Below are 27,661 nucleotides of genomic sequence, written 5' to 3' on the forward strand. Positions count from 1 at the left end.
ATGAAACAATTAGATGGTACAGAGAATAGAACACTGGAATTAGGACTCATGAAAACCTGAGTTCAAATCTCACTTCAGATACTAGCTGTGTAACCCTGGGCAAATCACTTAATCTGTGAAATGTCTCAATTTCCTGAATTGTTAAATGGGGATAATATGCCATTCACTGCCAAGGTAGTTATGAGAATCAAATGTCATAATATTTGTAAAGTGCTTTAAAAACCTTAAAATGCTCTGCAAATGAAGCTATTGGTAGTAGTATGCACTGCCATAGCAAGGATGACAAAAATCAGATTTTTAATCTGTATTTTTGCAACAACTAGGAAAGTATATTTTAGGTCATATTTAAATAGTTTAGGAATACTTAATACTCAGACATAATGAAAAACTAGTATTATGATAATCTTAGGTAAATTAAACATTTAGTGATAAGATAGTAATAGATATCTTTAAGTCCTATAATAATAAAAGTTCATATTTGTATAAGTATTTTATGATTTACAAAATGCTTCAAAAGCATGATGCATCCATTAGGCACATATATTTATCTAAGAAGCAGTCCCAAACAGTAACAGATGTTATGTTAGACATGAAGGCATGAAAACCTAGGGTAAATTTTATTTCTCAAATTTACTATCTATATGACCATGGAAAAGTTAATAAAACTTGTGATGTTCTAGTAAAATACCTTTAAGCTTTCTCATTTGATCTCATTTGATCTTCATAATAACCATTTATGGTAAGTAATGCAAATATTATAATTCCAATGTTAGAGGAGATAAGGAAAAAGAGGCCATAAAACTAATTGTAACATGCCCAAAGTCACACATCAGCAAGGGCCAAAACTAGGGCTTACTCCTTAGACCCTTAGATGGCAAATTCAGAATTCTTTTCCCTAAACACAAAAAAAATTAAAAAGCCCTAAAAATTCTTTTATAAACATATTTACAAGTATGACTTCTAAGTACATTTGATTATATAATTACTTTATTTACAAATCTTACTAAAGCTATCAAGAACAGTTTTAATTTGCCATTTCCATCTCCTGGGTTGAAAAACCTAACCTCAAAATAATTTGTGAAGAACAGCTTAGCTTTATTTAAAGCTTATATTAAAGCAATAAAATAATTTATATTAAAGATCTTACTTATCTTCTTCAGGAAAGAATTATTATAAATTTTAGACTATTATAAGACTGCTCATACTTAAAAGGATAGAATATGCTCATTAAAGCTAAGAAACCAAGTCATAGGCAACAAATAGTCAATTCTAACCTGGGTTTTGGAAAGTGATGTCTAAATAGTTGTGACAAGATGCTATCCAATTTTTTGAAAAATGATTTCTAGGTTGAAAAGTGTTGAAGTCCCCTGCTAATCTGAAGAAATATTTCTGAGGTTTCCTAACTTAAAATTTTTTTTTAATATTTAGCATTTTTATACTGTATGTGTGTTCATGTGTACATGCATATATGTATAAAGACAGTGGGGAGTAGAAGCAGAAAACTAAGAATCAAAGAAAAAAACAGCATTCTTTTCATTATCGATATATCATTACATCTATTCCTTTGACATCTTGACAGTAATTGCTTTGAGATAGATAAAGTTGTGCTTAAATTACTCTAAAAGGGTTGTTGAGAATTTCCTATGGATGGTTCTAATTTGAACATCAAAGTTTTCATTAGTTTTTTTTCTTTTTTTTTTTTTAATGTTTGTCTCATTTTTGACAATGAGAATAAACATCATCATGCTATTTTCCTCTAATACCAGTGAGGTTAGTAATTTTGCTCTGATTTATAGTTGAGGTTTCTGCTTTTCTTATTTTAATAATTTAAAAGAAAAATGAATGTTATATCCAAGAGTCTATCATTTCCTAAATAATGGCAGAACTATGATTGTTTAGTCTACCTACACATGAAGATATTGTTGGCATGATCAAATATAGTATAATTCATTTAATGTTTCTGAATATTCCTTTCCTTGAACATTCTGGGCTCAAAAAATTCTAACAAAGCATGGTTTCACGAAATCTGCAGTTACACACACACACACACACACACACACACACACACACACACACCCCACAAACCACAAACCATAAAGAAGGATTTTCTTAGGTCTAAGTGAAAATAATCCTTCCAAAAGATTTATGCTTCCCAAACTTCATGGAATTTTGGAAAGTTATCTCAGGGACATGATACTTCATTCTTGTCCTATGTCTGAGTAAGACTTAAAGGAAAAGAAAATTGTTACCAAACAGGTTTTTTTTTTTTTTTTTTTTTTTAATTTTCTTCCTTTCTTCCTTCCTTTACTGTGGCAATTGGGGTTAAGTGACTTATCCAGTGTCACACAGCTAGGAAGTATTGTCTAAGGCCAGATTTGAACTCAAATCCTCCTGACTTCAGGGCTGGTGCTCTATCCACTGCAGATGAGCACATTCTTTTGTGTTGTTGTTTTTTTTTTTTTTTTTTAACATGCTCTTGAAACTCTGGCAAATAGATTGGAAAAGTTTCCCAAAATTTCTCAGTTCATGATTCCCTTATTGACTCAGTAAAATTTTTAAAAGTATTCCTAGACCAAAAGAAATACCTAACAATTCTATTTATAAGTACTTAGATCCAAAAAACTAAGTCCTAATAACTTAGCAAATGAGAAAATAATATGCATAAATTGAAAGAAAATTTATATTTTTATTTTATTCTTGTAAATGATTTTTTTTAATGAAGATCAGCTAGATAGCACAATTAGACTTAGACATAGAAAGATTTATGTTCCTGAGTTCAAATCTGGCCTCTTTGACACTTACTAGCTGTGTGACCCTTTGCAAGTCACTTAATTATTTACTTCGTTTTGTCAAATGAGATGGAGAAGAAAATGGTAAAGCACTCTACTATCTTTGCCAAGAAAAGCCCAGAATGAACTCATGAAAAATTGGATATAATTGAAACAACTGACCAACAATTTACTAATTTACTAATGGGATGTGTACCCCTGCTGGGAACTGTCCAAATTCTCACACCTTGAAATCAAAGTAGATGCAACTACCCTTATTTCTTGTTCACAATATTTTTTGACTAAAGTCTTTTAGGGTGTCTTTGGGGTGAAGAATTGAGTATGACACCAAGATTGCATACCAGAGTATTACAGTAGAACCCACAACAGTAACAAGAAAGCGGGTGAAGAAATAACAAGTTCTGCTTTAGACATGTTGAGCTGGAGATGAAACAATCAATTAGAGGGAAAACTTGGAGATATGAGAATGGAGTTTAGAAGAAAGACTAGATCTGAATACCAACAAAGGGAATCATCTACAAAGAGATGATTATTGAACCCCTGAGAGTTAATATCATCAAATGAAAAAGTACAGAGAGATAAAAGAAGAAAGCTCTGGCAGAGACTTACATGATAACATGGATTTTACTACCAAACTATATAATAATGTCTGCTTTTTTTAATTTTTGAATTGGTTCTCGGAGGACTGAGGAAAAACCAGACAGATAAGAGAACTAAAGAGAATAGTGTTACACAAACCTAAGAAGGAGAGAGTAACCAGAAGTAGAAAATAATGAATAGTGTCAAATGCTATAGAAAAAAAAAAATAAGACTCAGAATTAATTGGTCATTTGAACTGACAATTAAAGAGTTCACTGGAAGCAAATGCTTATCACTTACAGAATAACTGAACAAGTAACAACATACAAATGTGATACAGTGCACAAACTGTGCTTTTAGAAATAATAAACTTTTGTTTTGTTTTGTTTTCAATAAGTGGGGATAGGAGAGGAAAAGAGAGAGTTTGGAACTCAAAAAAGTTTTAAATGAATGTTTTAAATAAATATTAAAAAAAAGAAAAGGAAAAAATGATGAAGGGGAATTTTAGACTTGTATGAACTTGTATAAACTGATGCAAAGCGAAATGAGCAGAGTGAATAGAATGAGTTATACAATAACAATAATATTTTAAAGACAAACAACTTTGAAAAACTTAGGCATTGTGATCAACACAATGAGCAACAATTTCAGCAGAGAACTTATGACAAAATTTGCTACCAATATCCTGAAGGAGAAATGACAGACTCAGCATGCAGGCTGAGACATAAATTTTTTGCATATAGCCATGCAGGAATTTGTTTTGCTTGACTATATATGTTTGTAATAGAAGATTTGGGTTTTCTTTCTTGATGGTGAGGAAAGAGGAAAGGCAAGAGATGGAAGGGAGAGAAGGCAGATCTCTATTTGGAAAAAAAATAATTAAAAAATAATGATTATTGGGAACTTTAGAGGCTGCAACTTCAGTTGAATGAGGTGAGAAAGCAGAATTTATATGACTTAAAAGAAAATGGAGGATTACTTATTCAAATCATTTATCAGAAAAAGGAAGAAGGGATATAGAATGATAGCCAGTTGGTTTGTTGGATCAAGTGAGAGTTTGTTTATTTGTTTTTCAGAATGAAGGAGATAGAGGTGTGTTTAAAAGGACAGTTTAGGAATCAGTAAATACTTTGCTATTGTTGGTAGAGAAGTTATGGACAATGGGTATGGAATTTTGCATTGTGCTATTAAGCAGATCATGAGTTGATTAGTATTGTTTAACTATTAGTGCTTTTTATAATAGAAGGATCTATTATGAGAAGAAATGATTGTGATATAAAAACAAAAATTTTAAAAAGTAGATTATATAGACCAACCTTCAAAATCTATAAAGAAATAAGAGGAGAGAGAGGGAATATAAGGTGGAATATAGAGGGATATATAGCTTCATGGAAGGGGGACAAGATATGTAGATTAATGGGGAAAAGATAAAGAATAAAGGGGAGTATAGAAGAGTATATAGAGATATGGGAATGGATGAGGTAGGTAAATTAATGGAAAAGGGATAAAGCAGAGTTGGGGAAGAAGGGCATAGGATAAGGTGGAGTAAAGAAGGATGTTTAGGTTAACAGGAATGGGACAAGGTGTGTAGATTAAGGGGAATGGGATGAAGAGGGAACGAAAGTGTGGGAGAGAAGATAAGGGAGGGGTCCATGGGTAGAAGGAGGTTAAGTAATAGGAAGGCAAGTCAAGGAGCAGAACTAAAGTAGAAGAATTAGCAGATAAAGGAAATAAGAGATGTATACCAACACTACAAGGATCAGGAGTAGAATTTATTAGAAAATAAAAAATAGAGCTAGTAATAATTGATCTCAGACAAAATCAAACTTAAATATTCAATTAAAAGAGAAATCTATGTTGTATATCAGTCACATTAATATTGTTATATATGTGTGTGTATATAGTTATATGTACATATATATCTGTGCTTAACTATAATCTACTTTGGGGGAATCAGGGGGGTGAAAGGGGAAAATAAGAATGAAGTAAAAAGTACACAGCAAAGAACAAAAGAATAATCTACAAGGAAGCAAAGGGAAGATGGACAGTAATGAATATAGTCTCTTCTATTATTATTATTATTTGCTTTCTTGAAATGGAAATTTATTGTTATATATTTTGAATTCTCCCTGATGTTTTGCTGGGTACATGACAATGGCTTTTTTAAAAAATATTTTCCTCTAAAAATAAGACAAAAAGTAAAAAATAAATTAAGTTCAAATTTAAATTTGCTGTCTATAAGTTCTATTGGATACATTCACTTTGCCTACCCAGGAAATTTCAGTGTCTATTTATGAAACAATTTCATTTTCTTCAAATGGAATATTCACATGGAAATCTGCTTAATTTCCAGTCTTTTAGATTTGGGGAAGATTTTCCATTTTACATAAATTAAAACACTTTTTTTAAAAAAGAATTATAATGAAATTTTAAAAATAATTAAGTGTAAAGTCTTTCAAACAATAATGTAATCTATTTAATTTGATCAGTTATAGGTAATAATTATAACAATGATGGCACTTACCTGTGGACCACTCCTGCCCGATGAAGATGCTCTACTGCTAAGATAAGTTGCCTGATGTATCTACGGGTTTCATGCTCCTCCAGTCTTTTTTTCTCATATATTTTGTGCATCAGGTTGCCACCAGGACACAGCTCCATGACCAGGTAATAGCTATTTTCTGTCTCTAAGATATCAAGTAGTTGAGTGATGTTAGGATGCCGGATCATTTGCTGGATCTGCCCCTCTCGCCTTAGGTTTTTTGTGACATAAGTGTCCTTTTTGGCCCTCTTCTTGTCAATAATCTTCACTGCCACCTGAAATCAAGAATAAAGCTACTATCATATGGTTCAAGTAAAGATTATTCTGGATTTATGGAGGTTGACAACTGGAAGGTATGAGACTTGGAATCCAGAAAACTGAAACTTGGCTATCTATATGTCTAAGCACAAATCACATCACCTCTATGTGTTTCTTTTGAACTTCAAGTGATACTCTATTTCACTGGAAAAATATTACACAAAACAAAGTTATTTAATTGTAATTTTTGGTGGCGTTACTATTATTTTTGCCATACTGCTCTTATAGAATGATTACATAATAAAAAAGTTATTCAAGGGCCAGTAAGTAATAGGTCAAGTTGGTTCTTCTTACCCTTTTCTTACACTATTTTCCACTTTCCACAGATTCTTAAAATCAGTGTTTCCTCTTCATTGGGGGAGGTTGCCTAAAACTCTCTATTGTAAGGTCCTAACCAAGCCTACCCTCCCTATTCTACTGCTCATGCCTCCCGCACCACTAAAATTTAACTCTTCTATGTCTATTTCTAAATATTTTAAAGGCTTTACCATTTCTCCTAAAACTAGCCAAAGTAAACTCGTCTGTCACTAGATCCATCTTTTTCTTCCTTAACACAAGTTCCAAAAGACTTCTTTTTAAAGCTACTCTCTATTTCTGTTCTCCAGACTCCATTAAAAAAAAAAAATCTATCTAACCTCATTTCCCAACACTCCTGAGGGATATTGTTTTTCTGCATTTCCCCTGTCCTTCCTTTCCTCTCTCTTGAATTTTTAGTCTTTTTCCTTTCCAGACTCCTCCTCTGCTTTTTAAATATATAAAGCTACCTTTAATATTGAAACAGCCTTCTACTACTTCACCCACCTCTGCAGTGCCAGAGAGCTCACCCCCTCAATGGTGATCCATTTTATTTTTGGAAAGGTTCTTATTTTTGAAAAGTCTTTCATTTTATCAAGCCCAAATGTGTCTCCCTGTAGCTTCCACCTACTGGTCCTATTTCTGCCATCTGGCAGTTCCACAAAATATGCGAATTCCATTTTTCACATGACAGCTTTTCATATATTTGAAGATAACAATCATGTCCCCTTCAATCCCAGCCTAAGCTTTTACTTTTCCAGACTAAACATTCCTAAACTCTCTCATGACATAAGTTCTGAGCTTCTAAATCTCCTACCTCATTCTGGTTTCATCCTAGCTCTTCTAATATCATCTCCCACTTCTCCTCAATCTCCACCCCACCCAGGATATTATCTTCTTGGTTCCCTAAATGTGTCACATTCTGAATATACCAAATCTTTATGGTCTAGGTCCCCTCACTTAGAATGGTGCTCTCTTGCCCCATATCTATTTAAATCAAATAACTTGATTCTTCAAGATCCAACTTCAAGCTCCCTCCTCATTACAACTAATCTAATACTCATTAGATTATACTACTACCCTATGAATGCTGATTATTCTTAATAGTAAACAATCAATAGCTTCATTTTGTTAAATGATTAATGCTAAATTGTTGATAACTCTAATATCCCTTTCAAAAAAACTCATTTTACTTGGATTATATATAATGATGTGGGAATGGGGAATGGAAGATAGAGACTAAGAGAGTAGGAGGACAGGGAAGAAAATACAAAACCTTATAAGAATATATCCCACAAGTTGGGGAATTGATGAACAAATTGTAGTATATAACAGTAATGAAACACTATTATACTATAAGAAATAACTGAACAAGTTGCGGAATATGGTTGTGATGGAATACTATTGTGTTGTAGAAAATAATGAGCTCAATGACTTTAGAAAGGCATCAAAAAGAATTAAATGATGTGATAAAGAATGAAGTAAACAGAAACAAAAGAATGTTGCATACAGTAAGAGCAATATTGTTTTTAGAATGACTCTGAGCTGACTTTTGGGACTCAATGTGAATTACAACACAGTTTTTTTTTTCCCCCCACCATTTTTCCCCCCTTTTGGATCTGATTTTTTTTGTTCAGTATAAAAAAATGTAGAAATATGTATAAAATAATTGTGCATGTTTGGCAAATATTGGATTATTTGCTGTCTAGAGGAAGGAGAGGGAAGGGGGGGAGAAAAAAGACACTATTTGCATCCAGAGAAAGAAATGATAAATAGAAGTATGATAGAATATATATATATATATATATGTGTGTGTGTGTGTGTGTGTGTGTGTGTATAATTTTTGCATCTACTGGTGATATTGTATCTAGTTTAGAAGGAAAGGAAAAAACAAAAGAAAAAAAAAGAAATTTACACATATTTGGAGAGAATAGCAAGTTGTAATGGTAGATTTGCAGTTTCATGTGCAATCATCTTGTTTTTATTGAACTGTATTATGAAAATACTTGTTTGTAAAAACAAAAGTTCAGTGAACGGAAAATTTAAAAAAAGAAGTAATGAACATGTGAGTTTCAGAAAAACCTGATGCAAAGTGAAGTCAGTAGCAGCAGGAGAACACTGTACACAGTAACAGCAACATTTTATCATGATCAACCATGAATGACTTAGCTATTCTCAGGAAAACAATGATCCAAGATAATTTTAAAGTTAAGATAGAAAATATGCTTTTTTTTTTTACAACATGACTAACATGGAAATATGTTTTATCTTATTGCACATGAATAACCTTTATCAAATTGTTTACTGTCTAACAGAGAATAGAAATATAGAGGATTAAGGAGAAGAAAATTTTGGAATTCAAAATTTTCTAAAAATCAATATTAAAATATATGGCTTTACATGTAATTGCAAAAAACATATTTTGCAAAAATAAAGAAAAAAGAATATAGCACATTTTTTATGTACACATCAACTCAGTCAAATGGACATTAGAGGAATTGGGCAATAAAGACTTGCATTTTGTTTCAAAATGTTTTTCTGATCCCACACTAAATTAAGCCAAACAAGTATAAGAAAAGGTTGCTTTCAGTCTTTTGATAGAGTAGTCCTTAATTGTAATAGACACAGCAACTTTTTTAGTGCAAAAATAATATTGTCTCTCAGGGGTAAGATTTAGTGGTAATTCCCATCTTTTTGTTGTTGTTGTTGTTAGTTTGTTTCAAATATTCCTTTCATTCTTTCATTCAAACACAGAATAAGTGTTTGAATACCCAGAGTAATTTATATGCTCTCAGAATACTTTGTAATTATTTACTGCCTAAGATTCCATTAGTGCCAAACTAAGGCCATCACCTCTAACCTTCCCAAAGGAACATGAATCATGGCATGGGACTCACTGGGGTTAGGGATACGGAGAAATACTAAGATTTAATTGTGATCTAGACCAAATTCAAGGGCAGTTATTTGGTAATGGATAGAGTGCTGGGCTTAGAGTCAAGAACACTCACCTTTCTGAGTTCAAATCTGTCAAGATACTTATTAGCTATGTGATCCTGAGCAAGTCACTTCACTATTTGCCTCAAGTGCCTCAACTATAAAACAAGCTAAAGAAGGAAATAGAAAATCTTTTTAGTATCTTTACCAAAAAAACCCCAAATGAGATCATGAAGAGTTGGACATAACTGAAAAATTACTGAACAAGAAAATTTGGATTAAATTTATCTGCTATGATTTTTTTTTTTTAAGTTTCACCTTCTTATCACCAATTTTTTTTTTTCCTGAGACAACTAGGGTTAAGTGACTTGCCCAGAGTCACACAGCTGGGAAATATTAAGTATCTGAGACCACATTTGAACTCAGATCCTCCTGAATTTAGGGCTAGTGTTCTATCCACTGAGCCACCTAGCTGCCCCTAGCAATGAAATTCTTAAAACACAAACTGATGAGATTGAAACCCAGAAATTATTGCCATCATTTATATTCATTTATTTTAAAAAATTATGAATAGTATTTTATTTTTCCAATTACATGCAAAAGTTTTCTTCATTCATTTTTTATGAGTTTTTGAGTTCCAAATTTTTCTCCTTCCCTCCTTTCCCTCTCTCTTCAGCAAGAAATTTTATAAAGGTTATCCATATGCAATCATGGAAATATATTTCCACATTAGTCATGTTGTAAAAGAAGAAACAGAATAAAAGGCAAAGACCATAAAAAAATACTTTGCATTAGTGTGCATTCAAATTCCATATTTCTTTCTCTGGATGTGGATAGCATTTCCATCATGAGTGGTATGGAATCATCTTGGGTCATCATATTGTTGAGAAGACCTATGTCAATCGTAGTTGTTCATTACATAGTGTTACTGTTACTATGTAGAATGTTCACTTCATTCAGTTCATATAAGTTTTTCCAAGTTTTTCTGAAATCTGCCTGCTCATCATTTCTTATTGCACAATAATATTCAATTACACTCATATACCATAACTTTCTCAGCAATCTCCAATTGATGGACCTCTTCTCAATTAATAGTTCTTTGATCCTACAAAAAGAGTTGAAATAAATAATTTTGTACAATTAGGTTCTTTTCCCCCTTTTTTAATGATCTCTTTGAGATACAGATCTAGTAGTCATATTGCTGGATCAAAGAGCATGCACAGTTTGATTGTCCTTTGGGCATAGTTCCAAATTGCTCTCCAGAATGGTTGGATCAGTTCATAACTCTACCAACAATGCATTAGTTTTCAAATTTTCCCACATTTTCTTCAACTTAATTATTTTTCTTTTCATTAGTTATATTTACTACAAGAATCTACTTACAGAAGCTCTATGAATTGTTAGTAAATTAAACATAAGATGTTGCTCTTAATCACAGAATACACTTAATCAGCATTTGTTCTAATAAGGGGGAAAGAAAATGAGAAATGAAAGGAAATGCGATCAGTGATTTTTGTCTTAAATGATTCACCTTAATATGACAAGACACAGAGATTTGCAGGCAAAATAGATTCACCACTAATTATATTTATGAGATGCCCAATCTGATAATGAATCTCTTTATGTAAGGTAACCTGTTTTAGGCAGCATTCATTTCAACAATGACATTTTAACTTGTTACTGCTACTTCTACTAAAAATACCTAGTATTTAAATAATGTCTATTAGGTGCCAGGCACTTTGCCAAGTGCTTTATAAAAATCATCTCATTTGTTCCTCAAAACAATAGGTAAGTGTTGTTATAATCCTCATTTTATAGTTAGAAAAACTGTTTAAGTTAGTGTTTGGGGCTGGATTTGAATTCTTGATTCCAGGACTGGCCTTCTATCCACTTCACTACCTAAAGTTCAAGGTACTCAATGATATGTATCTCACTAACTTCTTTTCTGAACCTAACTGGCAAGAATTCTATCCCAAATCATCAGAATCAAACAATCAAATCCAATTCATCTAAGCTTAATTCAGTTTAACTAATATTTATATTATATATAATATTATATAACATCAATGTGCAAAGTTTTATTAGGTGCTGAAAATATAAGAAGGAATAAGAATTTATTAAGTGCCTACTATGTGCTAAGCTCTTTATAAATATTATCTCATATAATAAAAAAAGGAAAAAAGCCACATGTACAAAAATGTACAAAAATGTTCGTAGCAGCCCTTTTTTGTAGTGGCAAGGAACCAGAAACTGAATGCCCATCAATTGGAGAATGGCTGAATAAGTTAAGGTATGTGAATGTTATGGAATATTATTGTTTTGTAAGAAATGATCAGGATGATTTAAGAGAAGGCTGGAGAGACTTACATGAACTGATGCTAAGTGAACTGAGCAGAACCAGGAGATCATTATACATGGCAACAACAAGACTATACAATGATCAACTGTGATGGATTTGCCTTTTTTCAACAATGAAGTGATTCAGGCTAATTTCAATAGATTTGTGATGAAAAGAGCCATATGCATCCAGAAAGAAGACTGGGGATCACAACATAGTATTTTGATCTTTTTTGTTGTTGTTTGTTTTTTTCTTCTCATTTTTCCCCCGTTTTGATCTGATTTTTCTTGTGTTTCATTATTTAAATATGGAAATATGTTTAGAAGAACCTATGTTGGGTTACTTGCTGTCTAGGAGATGGGAGAGGTGAGGAAGGAGAGAGAAACATTTGGAACACAGAGTTTTGCAAAGGTAAATGTTGATAATATATCTTTGATAAATATCTTTGTATATGTTTTGAAAAATAAAAAGCTATTATTATAAAAATATTGTCTCATTTTATTTTCCTAATAAGCCTGGGTGGTAGGTGATATGCTTACTAGTTGAGGAAATTGAGGCAGATAGATTAAATGACTTGCCCAGAGTCACACGTCTAGAAAGCATCTAAGAATGAATCTTAGTTCCTAGGTCTTCATGACGCCAGGTCTAGAGCTCTATGCACTGCATCACCTAGCTAAATAGTGTGATATAGATACTGCTCTTAAGGATCTTACCTTCCCAGAAGATATATCACATGAATGCAACAAAGTATAAGAATTAAATGTAGCAGAGCAAAGGTATGATGTAGGCTAAGTGTTCTATGAGAATGGAGAGATACTTTTGATTTGGAGGGAGGTGGGCAGATTTATGGAGGAGGCAGTACCTCAGAAGAATGAATCTTAAAGAGAAGACTTCTAACAAAAGAAATGCTCATTTACTCAACCCATGGTCATAAGTGATAGGAAAAAAAAAAGAATATAATATAAAGTACAGCTCTTTGCATTACCAAAAGAAAATTCAGTGATATCATTACTAAGAGATCCCTTCTTTAAAGAGTGATAGAGAATGTTCTGTGTCCATAGCACAGAAATGCATCCTAGAATACTTTTACAAAGGGCTTTAAAAACTATTATTAGAAATATGGGTAGGAAAAAAAATTATGAAGAAATAAGAAAGATCATTGTGAGATGTAAAATGGATAACTTTGATCATATTAAAATTACAAAGGTTTTGTACAAATAAAACTAAAATGGATTAGAAGGAAAACAGAAACATTTGGGGAAAATTTTTAACATAGTTTCTTGGATAAAGTTATCACATCTCAAATATAGAGAGAATTTTGACTTATAAAGAATGGGTCATTTGGAAATTAAAGGATATAATAAGTCAAAGGATATAAATGGATTTTTTTGATAAAGAAACCAAAACTACATGTATTCATATGAAAAAATTCTCCATTGATTATATAAGTTATAGTACATGAATGTAATGGAATGTTATTTTTCTATAAGAAATGATGTGCAGCTAATTTCAAAAAAGACTGGAAAGATTTACATAAACTGAACATTGTACACAGTAACAGCAAGGTTAGGTGATAATTAACTATGATGGACATACCTCTTCTCAGCAATGTGATGATCCAAGATAATTTCAATAATCTTGGTATAGATTTTTGAAATTCTTCTAGAGGAAGAAATTTTCAGAGGAAAATCTATGGAAACTGAATATGGATCAAAGTATACTGTTTTCACTCCTTTTTGTGGTTTGTTTGCTTTTTCCTTCTCATGTTTTTTTTCTTTGCTCTTCTGATTTTTCTTTCACAATGTGACAAATATGGAAATATGTTTAAAATAATTGTATATGTATAATCTATATCAGATTATTTGCTGTCCTGAGGAGGGGAAAGGTAAGGTAGGAAGAAAGAAAAATTTGGAAATCTACAAAAATGAAAGTTGAAAACTAACTTTACATGTAATTGGAAAATTAAAATACTACTGAGGAAAAAAAAATCATTGATTAGAGAAATGAAAATTAAAATTTTGAGATACCATCTCACATATATCACATTGGATAAAATGATGAAAAGGAACTGATCCAACCATTCTGGAGAGCAAAATGGAATTTGCCCAAAGATCTAAAACTGTGTATATAATATATCCTTCAATTCAACAATACCCCTTTTAGGACTATTTTCTAGCATTATTAAGGGAAATGGGAAAGAACCTCTATGTTCTTAAATACTTATAATAGCTCTCTTTGTGGTAGCAAAGAACTGAAAATTGAAAAGATGCCCACGAGTTGGGAAGTAGATAAGCATGTGATTATGATAGAATATTACTATACTATAAAAAATGATGAACAAGTTGACTTTAGAAAAACATGAAAAGATTTGCATGAAATAATGGAGTGAAATGAGCAGAACCAAGAGAATGTTTCATATATTAACAGCAATATATTGTTCCAATATAACAATTGTTCCAAGAGTAAGTGTGAATGACTAGCTCTTCTGATTATTATAACTATTTAAATCAACTACAAAGGAACTATGAAAAAGATGCTATCCACTTCCAGAGAAAGAACTGATAAAGATAAGTTTACATAGTTTGGTATTCCGTAACCCCTCCCTACCCCAAGCACATGCATGTGTGTATGTGCATGTGTATGAAATGGCCTTCTCTATGTATGGTGGAGAGGGAAGGAGATAGCCTGGAACTTAAAATGTAGCCCCCCAAAAAGGTGATTTTTTAAAAAAATAAAATAAAAACTATTGTTCCAGAAGAGAGTTCAGAGGGTGAAGAGGGTACTACTATGAAATTCAAATACATCTTTATAAAAAACACTATCACAAGATTCATAGCTTCTTAGATAAGCTCTTTTCTGTTCTTTGAATATGGATTATTTATAAATGTTTGTTTAATTCATAATTTTAAAAATGTATAAAGAGGCAAAAAAAAATCTGTTACTCCAGCACATTGCAAATAGTGGGAGTTACACTGGCAGCAAGCATAATCTCTAGGATAAGAATGTAGATATAAAAGAAATCTATCATATAAATGAGCTAGAAAATAATTAAATCAAATAGCATCTTCTTCAACAATAGCATATTTTGAACTTTAGAAAACCTTTCTTATATTTTAGACAGTTCATTTTCTTTATTTTTAAGATAATGGAATCTATTGCAGAGAGAATTTAATGCTACAGAATCTGAAGTCTGAACCCTGAAAACCTAATGAAAATGGTGACACTGTGAGTAATTGAATTTTGTCATCAAATAAGAATTAGACATTTAAAAAAAATTCTATTTTTGAGAATCTACACAAGAACAAAACAGTTAATAGGAGAAGGGCAAGTTTGATAAGACCTGCAGAGGAAATTGATAGTCTAGTAAAAGAAAGGTTTAGATCAGTATCTGATTATTTTGATAAAGTGAGCTCCAAAAGAATATGGGAACTCAATATAAAAAGACCAATCATTAAAAAGGGGGGAAAATAGAGAATAGCAGAAGACAACTGTAGAAAGTAAAAAAAAAAAAAAAAAAAAATTGCATCAACTTTGATAAAACTCTGATATCTAAGATATTTTTAGAATTGACTCAAATATACCAATCAATAAACTACAGTGTCAGTACTAAACTAAACCTCAGAGTCATTATCCAAAACCTAAGTGGAATGGAGCAAGGAATGTGAATAGTTTTAAATAGGAAGAAGTCAAACTAACCAAGAATCATATACATATTCAGCTCACTAAGAATAGAAAATACAAATGAAAGCAAGTCATATCCATAAAAATGGCAAGGATGATAAATGATTGAAGTCATTAGTGTTTAATGTAACCAAAAGCCAGCCACACCAACTTGCCCCTGAAAACCTTTCCCCTATATGAATTGTCTTACCCTATTAGAATACGTTCCTTAAAGGAAAGGACTGTCTTGATAACTATTTGTACCATTATGCTAAAGCACAATGTCTGGCACATACATGTTCTTTTATCTTAAATTTATAGTAACTACATGATAATCATTTTACTTTTCTCTGAGTTCTCACCCTCACTATTTCTCATTGCAAATAACCAGCTTCCAAATCTCATTCTTAATTTAGGGTAAGACCCAACTACTTCTGGGACTCAAAGGAGTTCAGGGTATAATTATGGATCAAATTCATTGCTGTAAGAACCTACCTTTTCAATAGGTTAGTAGACTCCCCAATTCCCATATTCTATGCCTCATCAACCCTATCCCACTATCCCAGGAAAAGTTGCTAATTATATAGTAGTAAATTAGGGCTTGAAGATCTTAGTCTTCAAGAGGGATAGTAAAAAAAATAAAAGGTACCTAATGTACAAACATTAATTGGTATGAAATAGATCGTTTATTCCCATAGAAATGAGGAAATGCTAAAAATAAAAGAATCATGAAATATAATACAGAATGATTAGAGCAAAATTTTATAATTTATTTATAACTACTATTACAATCTGCTGGAAAGCTACAGTGAGGTAAAACATAATTTGGCAGCTCTGCCAGTTAGTTATTTCACACGTTACCTCTGCATTGCTTATTCCTCAATAAAACAGACAACATTGATCTCTTTGTCAATGGCCTTTTTCCTTGTGAAGGCTGAAATGTTCAATACCAAGCTGTTTCCATGCTGTGAGCCACCACCACTCCAACATAAAGGATAATATCTATGCAAAAATGGGACATGGAATGTGCCAGAAAAAGTGACACAGAATTCATTCCATAGTCTCTGAAACAGGCATCTAGGAATCCACCAAATCCATTGCTAGACTTTAGAGGACCCTCAACTTGGATGGGAGTAAGAAACTGAAATCTTCATTTTTGCCAATTTATGGTTTCCTTTATAATCCTATGCATTTTTTTTATGAATTCAAACTCATTATTCTGAAAAAGGGTCTGTAGGTTTCACCAGGCTGTCAAAAAGGTTCATGATATAAAAAAGGATAAGAATCTTTTTTACAGGTCTTTTCAAGAGTAGTTAAGGAATTTTCCTCTATTTATAATGGAAGATCTCAGAAATTACTTAAAAGAACAATTCATTAGCAGTATCATCACAGAATACATCATCTTTCAGAGTAACTTGGAAAAATCTAGATGTGTATGGACTTGATCAGACATTAAACAAAAAGAATGAAGTGACCCAGTAGAACATGGCAAAAATTCAAGATGATTCAAAGCATTTTCTTAGGCCATGAGAGACTTTCTGTTTCAGATCTATGTAATGGAATTGACCAAACACATATGTGGCAGAGGAAGACAAAAGACCAGGATAATGTTACAAGTTTAAGCGAATGCCTCAAGGGACCTCAGAATTACCTGCCCCTTTGCAAGATCTTATAAAGATGTAGCTAGTGACATGAATTACACAGAAGCTTTTCCATTCTTGGAAAATACTGGGGTTTTTTGGAAAAACATTACAAGAGAAGGAAAAACTGATGAAAGCATTAAACTAGTTTGGGAAAGGTAGACTTAAGTCGACACGACAAAAGTCAGTTTTGTTAAATCTCTATCAAGTATAAGGGTCATATAGTATCTCAGAAAGGAATGAGTATTGATTCTGAAAAAATGGGAGCACTTAGGTGGCCACATCCAAAGAATGTATGTGAATTTTAAAAATTCAGTGGTAAAATCTTTCTTGTGCAGCAAGATAACTGTATAAATATGTATACATATATTGTATTTAAAATATTTAACATGTATTGTACTACCTGCTATCTAGGGGAAGGAGAAGGAGGGGAAAAGTTGGAACAGAAGGTTTTGCAAGGATCAATGTTGAAAAATTACCATGCATGTGTTTTGTAAATAAAAAGCTATAATAAAAATTATTTTTAAAAATTCAGTGCTAAGTATATGAAGAATTATGCTGCTATTGCTAAACTTCTCAACAATCTCAAAGATAAATGATTACCAAAAAAATACTGAAAACATGATAAGAATGATAAAATTATTTTAAGCCTCCATAAACTCTTTGGAGAACACAGGATGAAAAATGTGAATAAGCTTTTTAAGATTTGGTAAACTGTCTCATTTAAGTGCCAGTGTTGGCCTATAGAGATCCAAACAAAACATTTACATTAGCTATTGATATAGCTTGGGACCAGTTTTATATTAATAAAGTGATAGTCATTAAAAAAAAAAAAACCCTCACATTTGCAAATAGAGGATTTAATAGCTGTAAAATTTTAACATTCAATATACAGATTTCACTTCTTAGCTTTGAAGTGGCTTATCAGGGAAAAGGAAGCATTGACTTGCATACCAGTGGCAAGTTAGATACTATCTGCCAAAGGTAGGACTCCACACTAGCAAATTATGAATTTAGTAGATGGTATGGAATATGAAATACCAAGATGGATGCTAAAAACCTATCTTACCTAATTACTCTAAAAATCATTTTGATACTGATAGTAATGAAAGCTAACTATGATTCTCAGAGAGCTTTCAATCAAATATAAATTCAGCTGAAAGTTTAGAAATTACACCTAAAGTTAAAACAAATGAATGTCACTATCCCAATTAAATATTTTTGCTTTAATATTCTTTGGGTTATTTGTTGACAAGAGATGTATAAGGAAAGAATATAAGCAATAACACAAGCTATAAAATAGGGAATTTCATTCTATGAAGACAATGGTGAAAATTAGAACTATGGAGATTTGTCCCCAACTACAACTGATCATAAACATGGTACTAAGAATCAGTTGAAGTTGCCTCATACTTTTCATTTAGATCAAGAGAGAACCCTTGAACTATTGACAAGTAGCTTTTTCTTGGGCTTAATGTAGCCAAAGAAAAATTTAGTTGAAAGGAGTCAGTGACAATGAGTCTCATCCTAGTAGAAACTGGACATTTTGCTCAGTATGCACAGGTGGACATGAACAAACAATCCTAAGGGATTAAACAAGGATAAACTGCTTACATTTTAATTATGGGAAGATGATATGTTTGTCATTTCTGAACTCTTTTATCATCAAGGATCAGAGAGAGAGTCTAATTAGAAGGGCTGCAGGTGATTCTGTTATGCCTTAATGATCATAAAAGGATAGGGAAAAAAGGGAAGAATACACTGGGGACAAGAAAGGGAAAAAAGAGAGTAGAGTTAGGTAAAATTATCTCAAATAATTGAGATGAGTAAGTAGAAACTAATATAAATAAATAAGGAGGAATAGCCCTAGAAAGTGGGGAGGGGAAGAAAAGTAACTGACACTGGAATCTCACTCTCATGAGAACTGGTCAAGGGAGGGAAGAATTTACACACCCACACCTATACCCATGCAAAGAGAGTTGGAGAGAGAAATACATTTTATTCAGTATGGAAGCAGAAAGGATGAAGAAGAAAAAGAGGAGAGAGAAGAGAGAAGAGTAAATTATGGTAAGAGGTAAAGGTGATATAGGTAAGGTAAGGTAAGAGGGGGAGTAAATTAAGGGAGGAATTAGTCCTAAGCAAACAAAAACAACAAAAACCTAAAAGCATATATAAAAATATTTAGTTCTTTTTATGATGAAAAAGAATTGGAAACTGAGAAGGTAGCTATCAACTGGGACAGCCAGTGAATAGAGCACTGGGCCAGGAATCAGGAAAACCTGAGTTCAAATACAGATTCATATATTTACTAGCTATGATACTCTGGGCAAGTCACTTAACCCCTGTTTGTCACAGTTTCCTTATCTGTATCTTTGTTAAGAAAACCCTAAATGGTGTCACAAAGAGTTGGACACAACTGATCACCACTACTATCCATCAACTTGGGGAACAACTGGACAAGTTGCATGTATGCAATGAAATACTAATGTGCTCTAAGAAATTATGAATCGAGATAATTTCAAAGAAATGTGGGAAGACTTGTATGAATTGATATTGCTTTCAGTGAGCAGAACCAAAAGAACAATTTATATGAAAATATTGAAGACAAACAACTTTGAAAGACTTGAGAACTATGATCAGTGTAATGACCAACCACAATTTCAGAGGATTCATAATAAAACTTTCTTCCCACTTCTTGATAAAGAAGTGATGGACTCAAGAGTACAGAATGAAACCTTTTTCTTGGTTTTTGGATATAGCTAATTTGTTTTGCTTGATTATAAATGTTCACAACTTTTTTTCTTTCTTGATTGAGAGGAGGGGAGATTAAGTGGATTTTGTTGATAAAAAAGTGAAATCTAATCAAAAAAGGAAAAGCTATGGTAAACATTTCAAAAAAGGAAAATCAAAAACTATTTCAAAGTGGAACTTTCCTCTTCAACAAGTATATGCTTGTAAATGTGTTACTGTGGAAAGGAGAGGAAATATATCTATGTAAACCAGAGTATGCAATCAAATTAAAATATAATTGAAAAATATTGAACAAAAATAGATAAAAATATAATAGAACAAAAACAGCATTAATTTATACTTTTTCTAATCAATATGGAGCCCCAAAGATTTCTATTTGATTTTGACAGAACTAGCATAGACCATCTATTTTTAATATAAAAGAAGCATCCAAGTATCCATTTTATAACATAATTAAAAGTAGGTCACTTTTGCTTTTACATTTTTGCACAAATCCACAGAGGTCTGATCCTGAACACCAAACACACATCTCTATCTCCTACAAAGACCTATTAATTGCTGTTCTTTTTATAGTAGAGCTAAATTGCTTATGACCTTCAGTTTGCCACTGAAATACCCCTGCTGTTTCTGTACTCTAAAAATTGAAGTAGAAACCAGTTTGAAGAATAAAGCTTGTATGACCTGCTTTGGTGATCTTTGTTAAGATCATGAAAATGGTACAAATTATGGAAAAGTTTTATTTATTTTTTTCTTAAGTTCTTTTCTTAATGTAGCACTGTACTAATACTCCATGGCAAGAAACCACATTACTTCTATTCTTTGCACTTAATTTTAGTTTGCTTCAGTGAGCAAATTTTACCTTGGCATCCTAAAAACATTCATTGTTGGGAAATCATAATTTAGTTCTCTCACAGGACTGGATGGAAAAGAAACATCTTTGAGAAATTAAGGTACATTTACTGTTATATTGATTTTACAATATACACAACAAGACAATAACCATTTAGTAACAGAAAGTTCTACTGAAATTCTGTTTTCTTAAACTACTAAACTCTCGTTTGGTACCAATCTGTATTGAATTCACAACACATAGCATAAGTTTTTTACTGTAACACATCCAAGTTCCTAGCCCACTAGATGGTCAAATTCTCTAATATCAACATTCAGTTTTCTGAACAGAAGAGCTCCTGGGAATCCCAAATCATAGATAATTCTAAAACCATTTTTATTTGGCTTTAGCATGCAGTCTCTGTGCTTTAATAAAGAGTAAGTTTTAAAGTCTCTTATAAACCAAGAGAAACATTTAAATATGAAAAAAACAACAACAGGTGTATGAGGAGGAGGGGGGGGAAAGGGGTACAGGGTAAAAAGAGAGAGTTTTTGTTTTGTTCAATGGGGAAAGATGTTACATATTTGTTACAAGAATGTCCTTGAAGATTAAACACTGTGTCTATTTTCCAAAAAGAGACCACACAATACCTTGACTCTGGCAATACTTGTTGAAGACACAAATAAACATATATATATATATACATCCTTAAGTGCTTATCAGCTTATCTTCCCAACCTTTCATTTGATACGCCATTTCTTCTAACTCAAACTTCTGTTTTGCTGGCCTGGAATGATCCAGGATAGCTGTCCAAGAGTTCTCAAATCACACAATCCATTAATGGTATATAGATGGCTATTCTCAAACAACAAAAACAACACACACAAAACCCACACATACACAGGCACACACACAAAAAATCTTCATTATTTGCTAAAACAAAATGCCACTGTGGTTCTGATTCAATCTAATCTTCCCAAATGAAAATTTTCCATTAGAGCCATAGTGTACTACATTGAAGACTAATGCATTCCAAGTGCTATCAGGTCACCTTCACTCTTCTGAGGTGACTCACCGAGGAAGAGAGGAAATAAGTATTTATCTGGCACTTACTCTATGCCATATACTGCTAAACGCTTTAAAAATATCTCATCTGATTCTCCCAAAAATCTGTAAGATAAATAATATTATTATCTCCATTTTATAATTGGGAAAACTAGGGCAGACAGAAGTTAACTGATTTCTTTAGGGTTACCCCATTGAAATTTAAGTATCTGAGGCAAGATTTGAACTCTACCCATTGCATCATGAAGCTGTTATTTCAAATAATGAGGCATTTTTACATTCTGTCCCAGTTTATGTACGCTTATCACCAAAAGTGGTCTCCATGAAGGGTTTTCAACCTCTCTTTGCCCTTGGCTGATAATTATCAATATTCCAGTAAACTGACTGGAAAAATGATACTATGAATAGGTATAGAATGCAAAAACAAGTAATAAGGAAATTTTTGAGTGAGGTGGGGAGAGGGGAAGGAAAGAAGAATACATATTAAGATTTTAGGATCATAGATTTAGAACTACAATGAGCTGTTGAAGGTCACCCAGATGAGATTTTTGGTTTTTATTAGTTTTTCAGTCATATCTGGAACTCTTCATGACCCCTTTTGAGGTTTTACTGATTTTTGAGGTTTTACTGATTAGGAAACTGAGGCAAAGTGTCTTGTGTCTGTAGCCATACTGAACTCAGGAAGATAAGCCTTCCTAATTCCAGGCCAGGGACTCTGTGCCCCCTAGCTGTCCCTAATTCAAACAATCTCCTTGTAACTTCACACAATAAATAAACTGAGCTCAGAGATTTTGTGCTTTTCGGTTATACAAGTAGTATGTGATAGAGCAATCATTCAAACTCAAGTCCTCTAACTCCAAATCTAGATTTAATTTTAAAGTTGTTTTTTTTTTCCCCTAAACTATGTTTCACCTAATTCCTCACAGCAAAATAATTAAAAAGGAAGCAATGAGCCACAAAAGAGAGCAAAATTAGTGGCATCTCTTAATAGAGATGGCATGAATTTGATTTTAACAATTGACATGTCAAGTATTAAAATATATTATCTGACATACTATCTTCCCATTTCATGTTTATCTTTCCTGTAAAAATAAATATACTATTTATACCACATTTATTTAGATAAATAAGAAGAGCTTTTTATTTTATGAGTCTGCATTTCAAGTTAGAATTTGTAAAATAGAAAAAGCTCAAATATCTTTGCATCTGGATACATTTTCCTTATCTTTTCTTTTCATAAAAAAATTTCCTTTAATCATCTACTAGGATACTTCCTGGGATTAGAAAATGTCAGATCCATTTGCTTTCTGGCTTTACTATTTGTTCAACTGGTTAAAGTTTAACAAATGATGAACAGAAATGCAATGGAGTCAAAACAGTATTTGCCCAAACAGATTTCAAGGTGAGGAGTTAAAAAAAAATTTTTTTTCTAAAGTAAATCCCGAGGATAAAGTTTATCAGTATTTTCAAGATCCGAACTTAAAAAGCCGATTCTTTGTGGTAAGCAGCCCATATGTTAGCACTGAATATCCATCTGTATTAATTACCTTATTGTAGTTTAAGTCTTCCACACTAATCAAATGTTATAAAAATTACAGTACCTACAAAAGTCCCATATACATTTTAAAAATTATTTTAGACATCCAAAGGGATGAAATTCTTTTGTGTGTATATATGTACATATATACATACATACATATATGTAAATCCTCAAAATTTGTTGGCTTAACTTTCATGACTTCAAGCATTCATATTTTATCAGTAACATTATTTTCACTTTTGCACTGGCAAATGTACATACACAATGGCAGCTAAGTATAGTAAAGGAAAAAATAGGAACAATGAAAGTTCATAGCCACAAAAAAGAGAAAAGTATTTGTAAACTGTTCATGAATCTGCTTTGGAAAGTGCTAAAGTAATCTCTCAAGTTGATTAGGGAATTTAAAAAAAATGGAAAAACAGCTACCTTGATGGGTAAATGAGGTGGTTATACCTGCCCTCTCACTTATCTTCCCCTCCACACACCTTTTTCCTGTCCTGATCAAGTGACACTGGCAGGAATTAAGAGATTAGACTGAAGAGCCAAAATGATAATACAGGTATATGCTTTTCATTTGGGAATAGTTCAATCATAAAGTAGAAAGGAACAGATGAGATGGCAGGTATTCCTTCATTTTAAGGATTGTTTCATGTTTACTATGTTAGGAAAAATACATATTATCAGAATTAATGTTTTGCTATAAAGAATCATAAGAGAAAATTGTATTTTTAGCAATCCCTAGCAAAAGATTTTATATATATATATATATATATATATATATATATATATATATATATATATACACACACACACACACACACATATATATATATATATATATATATATATATACACACACACACATATATATATATATATATATATATATATATATATATATATATATTTTTTTTTTTTTTACTGGTGTAGGAAACTAATTCTCTTTTTCCATTAATTCCATGTATCAACATTCACATTTTTTACTCTGTACCATATTCTAAAATTATAACCCTTATGAAATTTAAAGATTAACTCCCCCCTCTCTATATATGCACATATATGTATATATATATATATATATATATATATATATATACATATAGAATGTTATATATTATATGTTATATATGTGTGAAAGAGATTCTTTTCTGCAGTACAAACACAACTAAAATATTTATATTGCAAGAAAAGACAGGAAAGCCCCAGAAAAAATATGGGAAAGATTTGCTAGATTAAACCTGACTTAGAAGCTCTGATTCCAATAAATAAAAACAATGAAAAGCCATGAGAAAGATCCACAAGAACTTGTAGCAAAAGTTCATGGGAAATGAGAATATCAATTCTAGAAATAAGATGAGAAAAGGGAACTTTATGATGACCTTCAAAGAATACACTAATTATTTTTGCCACTACCAAATAATAGCTACCTGAGCACAAACTACAAATTAGCTCACCCTTAAGAAGTAAGGGTAAAATGATTTGAAGAATCAACTAGCAAATATTTTTAAAAGCATCTATCAGGTACTGGCACAATTTTCTCTACTCTCCAGATTATAGGGAGAATTGAAAATTATTTGGAAAAAAAAAAAAGCAAATGTTTTAAAGGAAACATACAGTTATCTAGAAGGATTTCTGAAAAGAGTTGCACAAAACCCCTGAAGCTTGGGACATTGCATCCTTCATCCTGGAAACAGAGCAAAGAGTTAAAAGTCAAGTAATAGGCTAGAAAAAATGAGCAAACAACAGAAAAAGAATCTGACAGTAGAAAGTTACTATTGTAACAAGGAAGATCAAGATCACTCAGATTTAATCAAAGCTCCTACATCCAAAGCCTTCAAGAAAAATAAGAATTAGTCTCAGGTCATGGAAGAACTCAAAAGGAAAATCAAGTGAAAGGAAAAATTGGATAGAGAAATGAGAGTGATGGAACATGAAGTATAAAAGGCCAGTGAGGAAAAGAATGCCTTAAAAAGCAAAATTGATCAACTAGAAAAAGCTTACCAAAAAAAGTAATTCTTTAAAATTAGAAATTAGAAAATGGAAGCTAATGACTTTATGAAAAATTAATAAACAATAAAACATACCCAAATGAATGAAGAAAATAGGAAAAATGTGAAATATCTCAGAAAAACAGTTGACCTGGAAAATAGATCCAGAAGATATCATTTTGAAATTATTAGACAACCTGAAAGCCATAGTTAAAAAAAAAAAAAAAAAAAAAAAAAAGAACCTAGATATCGTCAAGGAAAATTGTCCTGATATTCTAGAACCAGAGGATAAAATAGAAATTGATAGAATCTACTAAACACCTCCAGAAAGAGATCCCCAAACAAAAACTCTCAGGAATATTATAGCCAAATGCCAGAACTCCTAGGTCAAGGAGAAAATATTGCAAGCAATGAGAAAGAAACAATTTAAGTATGATGGAGCCACAGTCAGAATAACACAAGATTAAGCAGCAGCTGCATGTGAGGATCAGAAAACTTGAAATGTTATGCTGAAGAGCAAAGGAGCTAGGATTTCAACCAAGAATATATAATTCTGCTGGGGGGAAATGGACATTTAATGAAATAGAGAAGTTTTAGGCACTTTTGATGAAAAGACCAGAGCTGAATTGAAAATCTGACTTTCAGATACAAGACTCAAGAGAAGAATAAAAAAGCAATTAAGAAAGAGAAATCATAAGAAACTTATAATAATAAGGTTAGTCTGTTTATATTCCTACATGGGAAGATGATACTTGTAACTCATAAGAATTTTCTCATTACTAGGACACATTGGAGCATATAGAGAAAAAAGGTACAGATGTGAATTGAATATGAAGGGATAAAAAATTAAATTAAGGGGTGAAAGAAGAAAATACTGGTAGAAATAGAAAGGGAGAGGTGGGATGGCATAAATTACTTGACATAAAAAAAGCAAGAAAAAGTTTTTGCAGTGGAGGGGAAGAGGAAAAGGCAGGAGGAGGTAGTGAATCTTATTCTCACCAGAATTGACTTAAAGAAGGAAAAACATATACATTCAATTGGATATAGAAATCTATTTTACACTCTAAGAAAGGAGAAAGGTAAGAGGACATAAGAAAGGTGGGAGTGATAGAAGGGAGGGCATATTGAGGGAGAGGGTAGTCAGAAACAAAACACTTTTGAGGAGGGACAGGATGAAATGAGAAAGAAAATAGAATAGAGGAAAATACTTTTAGCAATATTAATTATGAAAAGAATTTTGAAGCAAGTTTCTTTAATAAAGGCCTCATTTCTCAAACATAGAGGAAAATGAGTCAAATATAAAAAACCTATTCTTCAATTGATAAATGATCAAAACAATATAAAGTTTTCAGCTGATATCATCAAAGCTATTTATAGTCATATTTTTAAAAAATACTCTAACACACTATTGATTGAAGAAATGCAAATTAAAATTGTTCTGAGGTACTATTTCATATCTATTAGATTGGCTAATAGGCCAGAAAAGGAAAAAGATAAATTTTGGAGAGAATGTGAGGAAAATGAATCATTGCTGGAATTATGAATTGACTCAACTATTCTGTAGAACAATGTGAACAACTTTGCAATTCTCAGCAATATGGTGATCCAAGACAGTTCTGAAAACCTTATAATGAAAAAATGCTATCCATACCCATAGAAAGATTATGTCTGAATATAGATTAAAGCATATTTTCTTTTTAAACTTTATTTTTAATGAATTTTTCTTGGGGAGGGAATGGAATCCATTTTTTTCGTTCACAACATGACTTTAATGGAAATGTTTTACATAACTTCACATATGCCTTCTCTATGGTAGGGGAAATAGGGAGGGAGGAAGAGCGAGAATCTGGAACTAAAAATTTTAAGAACAAATGTTAAAAATTGTAACATGTAAAGGGGGGAAAATAAAATATTACATAATGAAAAATAATATTAAACATTTACCATGTACAAGTCAGGATTCTGAAAGAACTTAGATTCAGATAGAAGAACAATATAAGGAAATATCAGCTAAAAGTCCATGAAGAGGCTCCAGAATCATTAGGGTGCAGCAGTAAAGCTCATAGTAAAGTAGGATCTTTAATATTATTTCTGATGAAAACAACTATTTGTGATGATGAATCTGAACAGTGCCAAGAACTTTGAAGGTAAGAACTGTACTTTCTAGGTCACCAGTAACTGTGGTAGCTGAGGAAGGAGCTATGCCCCATGCCTACCAAAGTTGAATCCCAGGGTGATAGCTTTAGATGAGTAGAAGAAATCAAATAAACAAGCATTAAATGAGCACCCACTACCTGTCCAGCACTATATAGAACACTGGAGATACAAAGAAAGGCAAAAATAGTCCCTGTCCTCAAAAAGCTTTCAATTTAGGAAGAGGGGAAAGACAATGTA

The 27,661-nt window shown here is 32.0% G+C and overlaps 1 protein-coding gene across 1 annotated transcript in view; it reads right to left on the reverse strand.

Moving 5' to 3' along the window:
- HUNK (hormonally up-regulated Neu-associated kinase) overlaps window positions 1–27,661 on the reverse strand; it is a 131,320-nt gene that overhangs the window by 70,861 nt on the left and 32,798 nt on the right. The window contains exon 2 of the mRNA XM_074300784.1: window positions 5,893–6,185. Within this exon, the coding sequence (XP_074156885.1) occupies window positions 5,893–6,185 (293 nt within the window). The remainder of the gene's footprint in view (window positions 1–5,892; window positions 6,186–27,661) is intronic.

The sequence above is a fragment of the Sminthopsis crassicaudata genome, chromosome 3, assembly GCF_048593235.1.
Source record: "Sminthopsis crassicaudata isolate SCR6 chromosome 3, ASM4859323v1, whole genome shotgun sequence".
In the NCBI taxonomy this organism is placed as follows: Eukaryota; Metazoa; Chordata; class Mammalia; order Dasyuromorphia; family Dasyuridae; genus Sminthopsis; species Sminthopsis crassicaudata.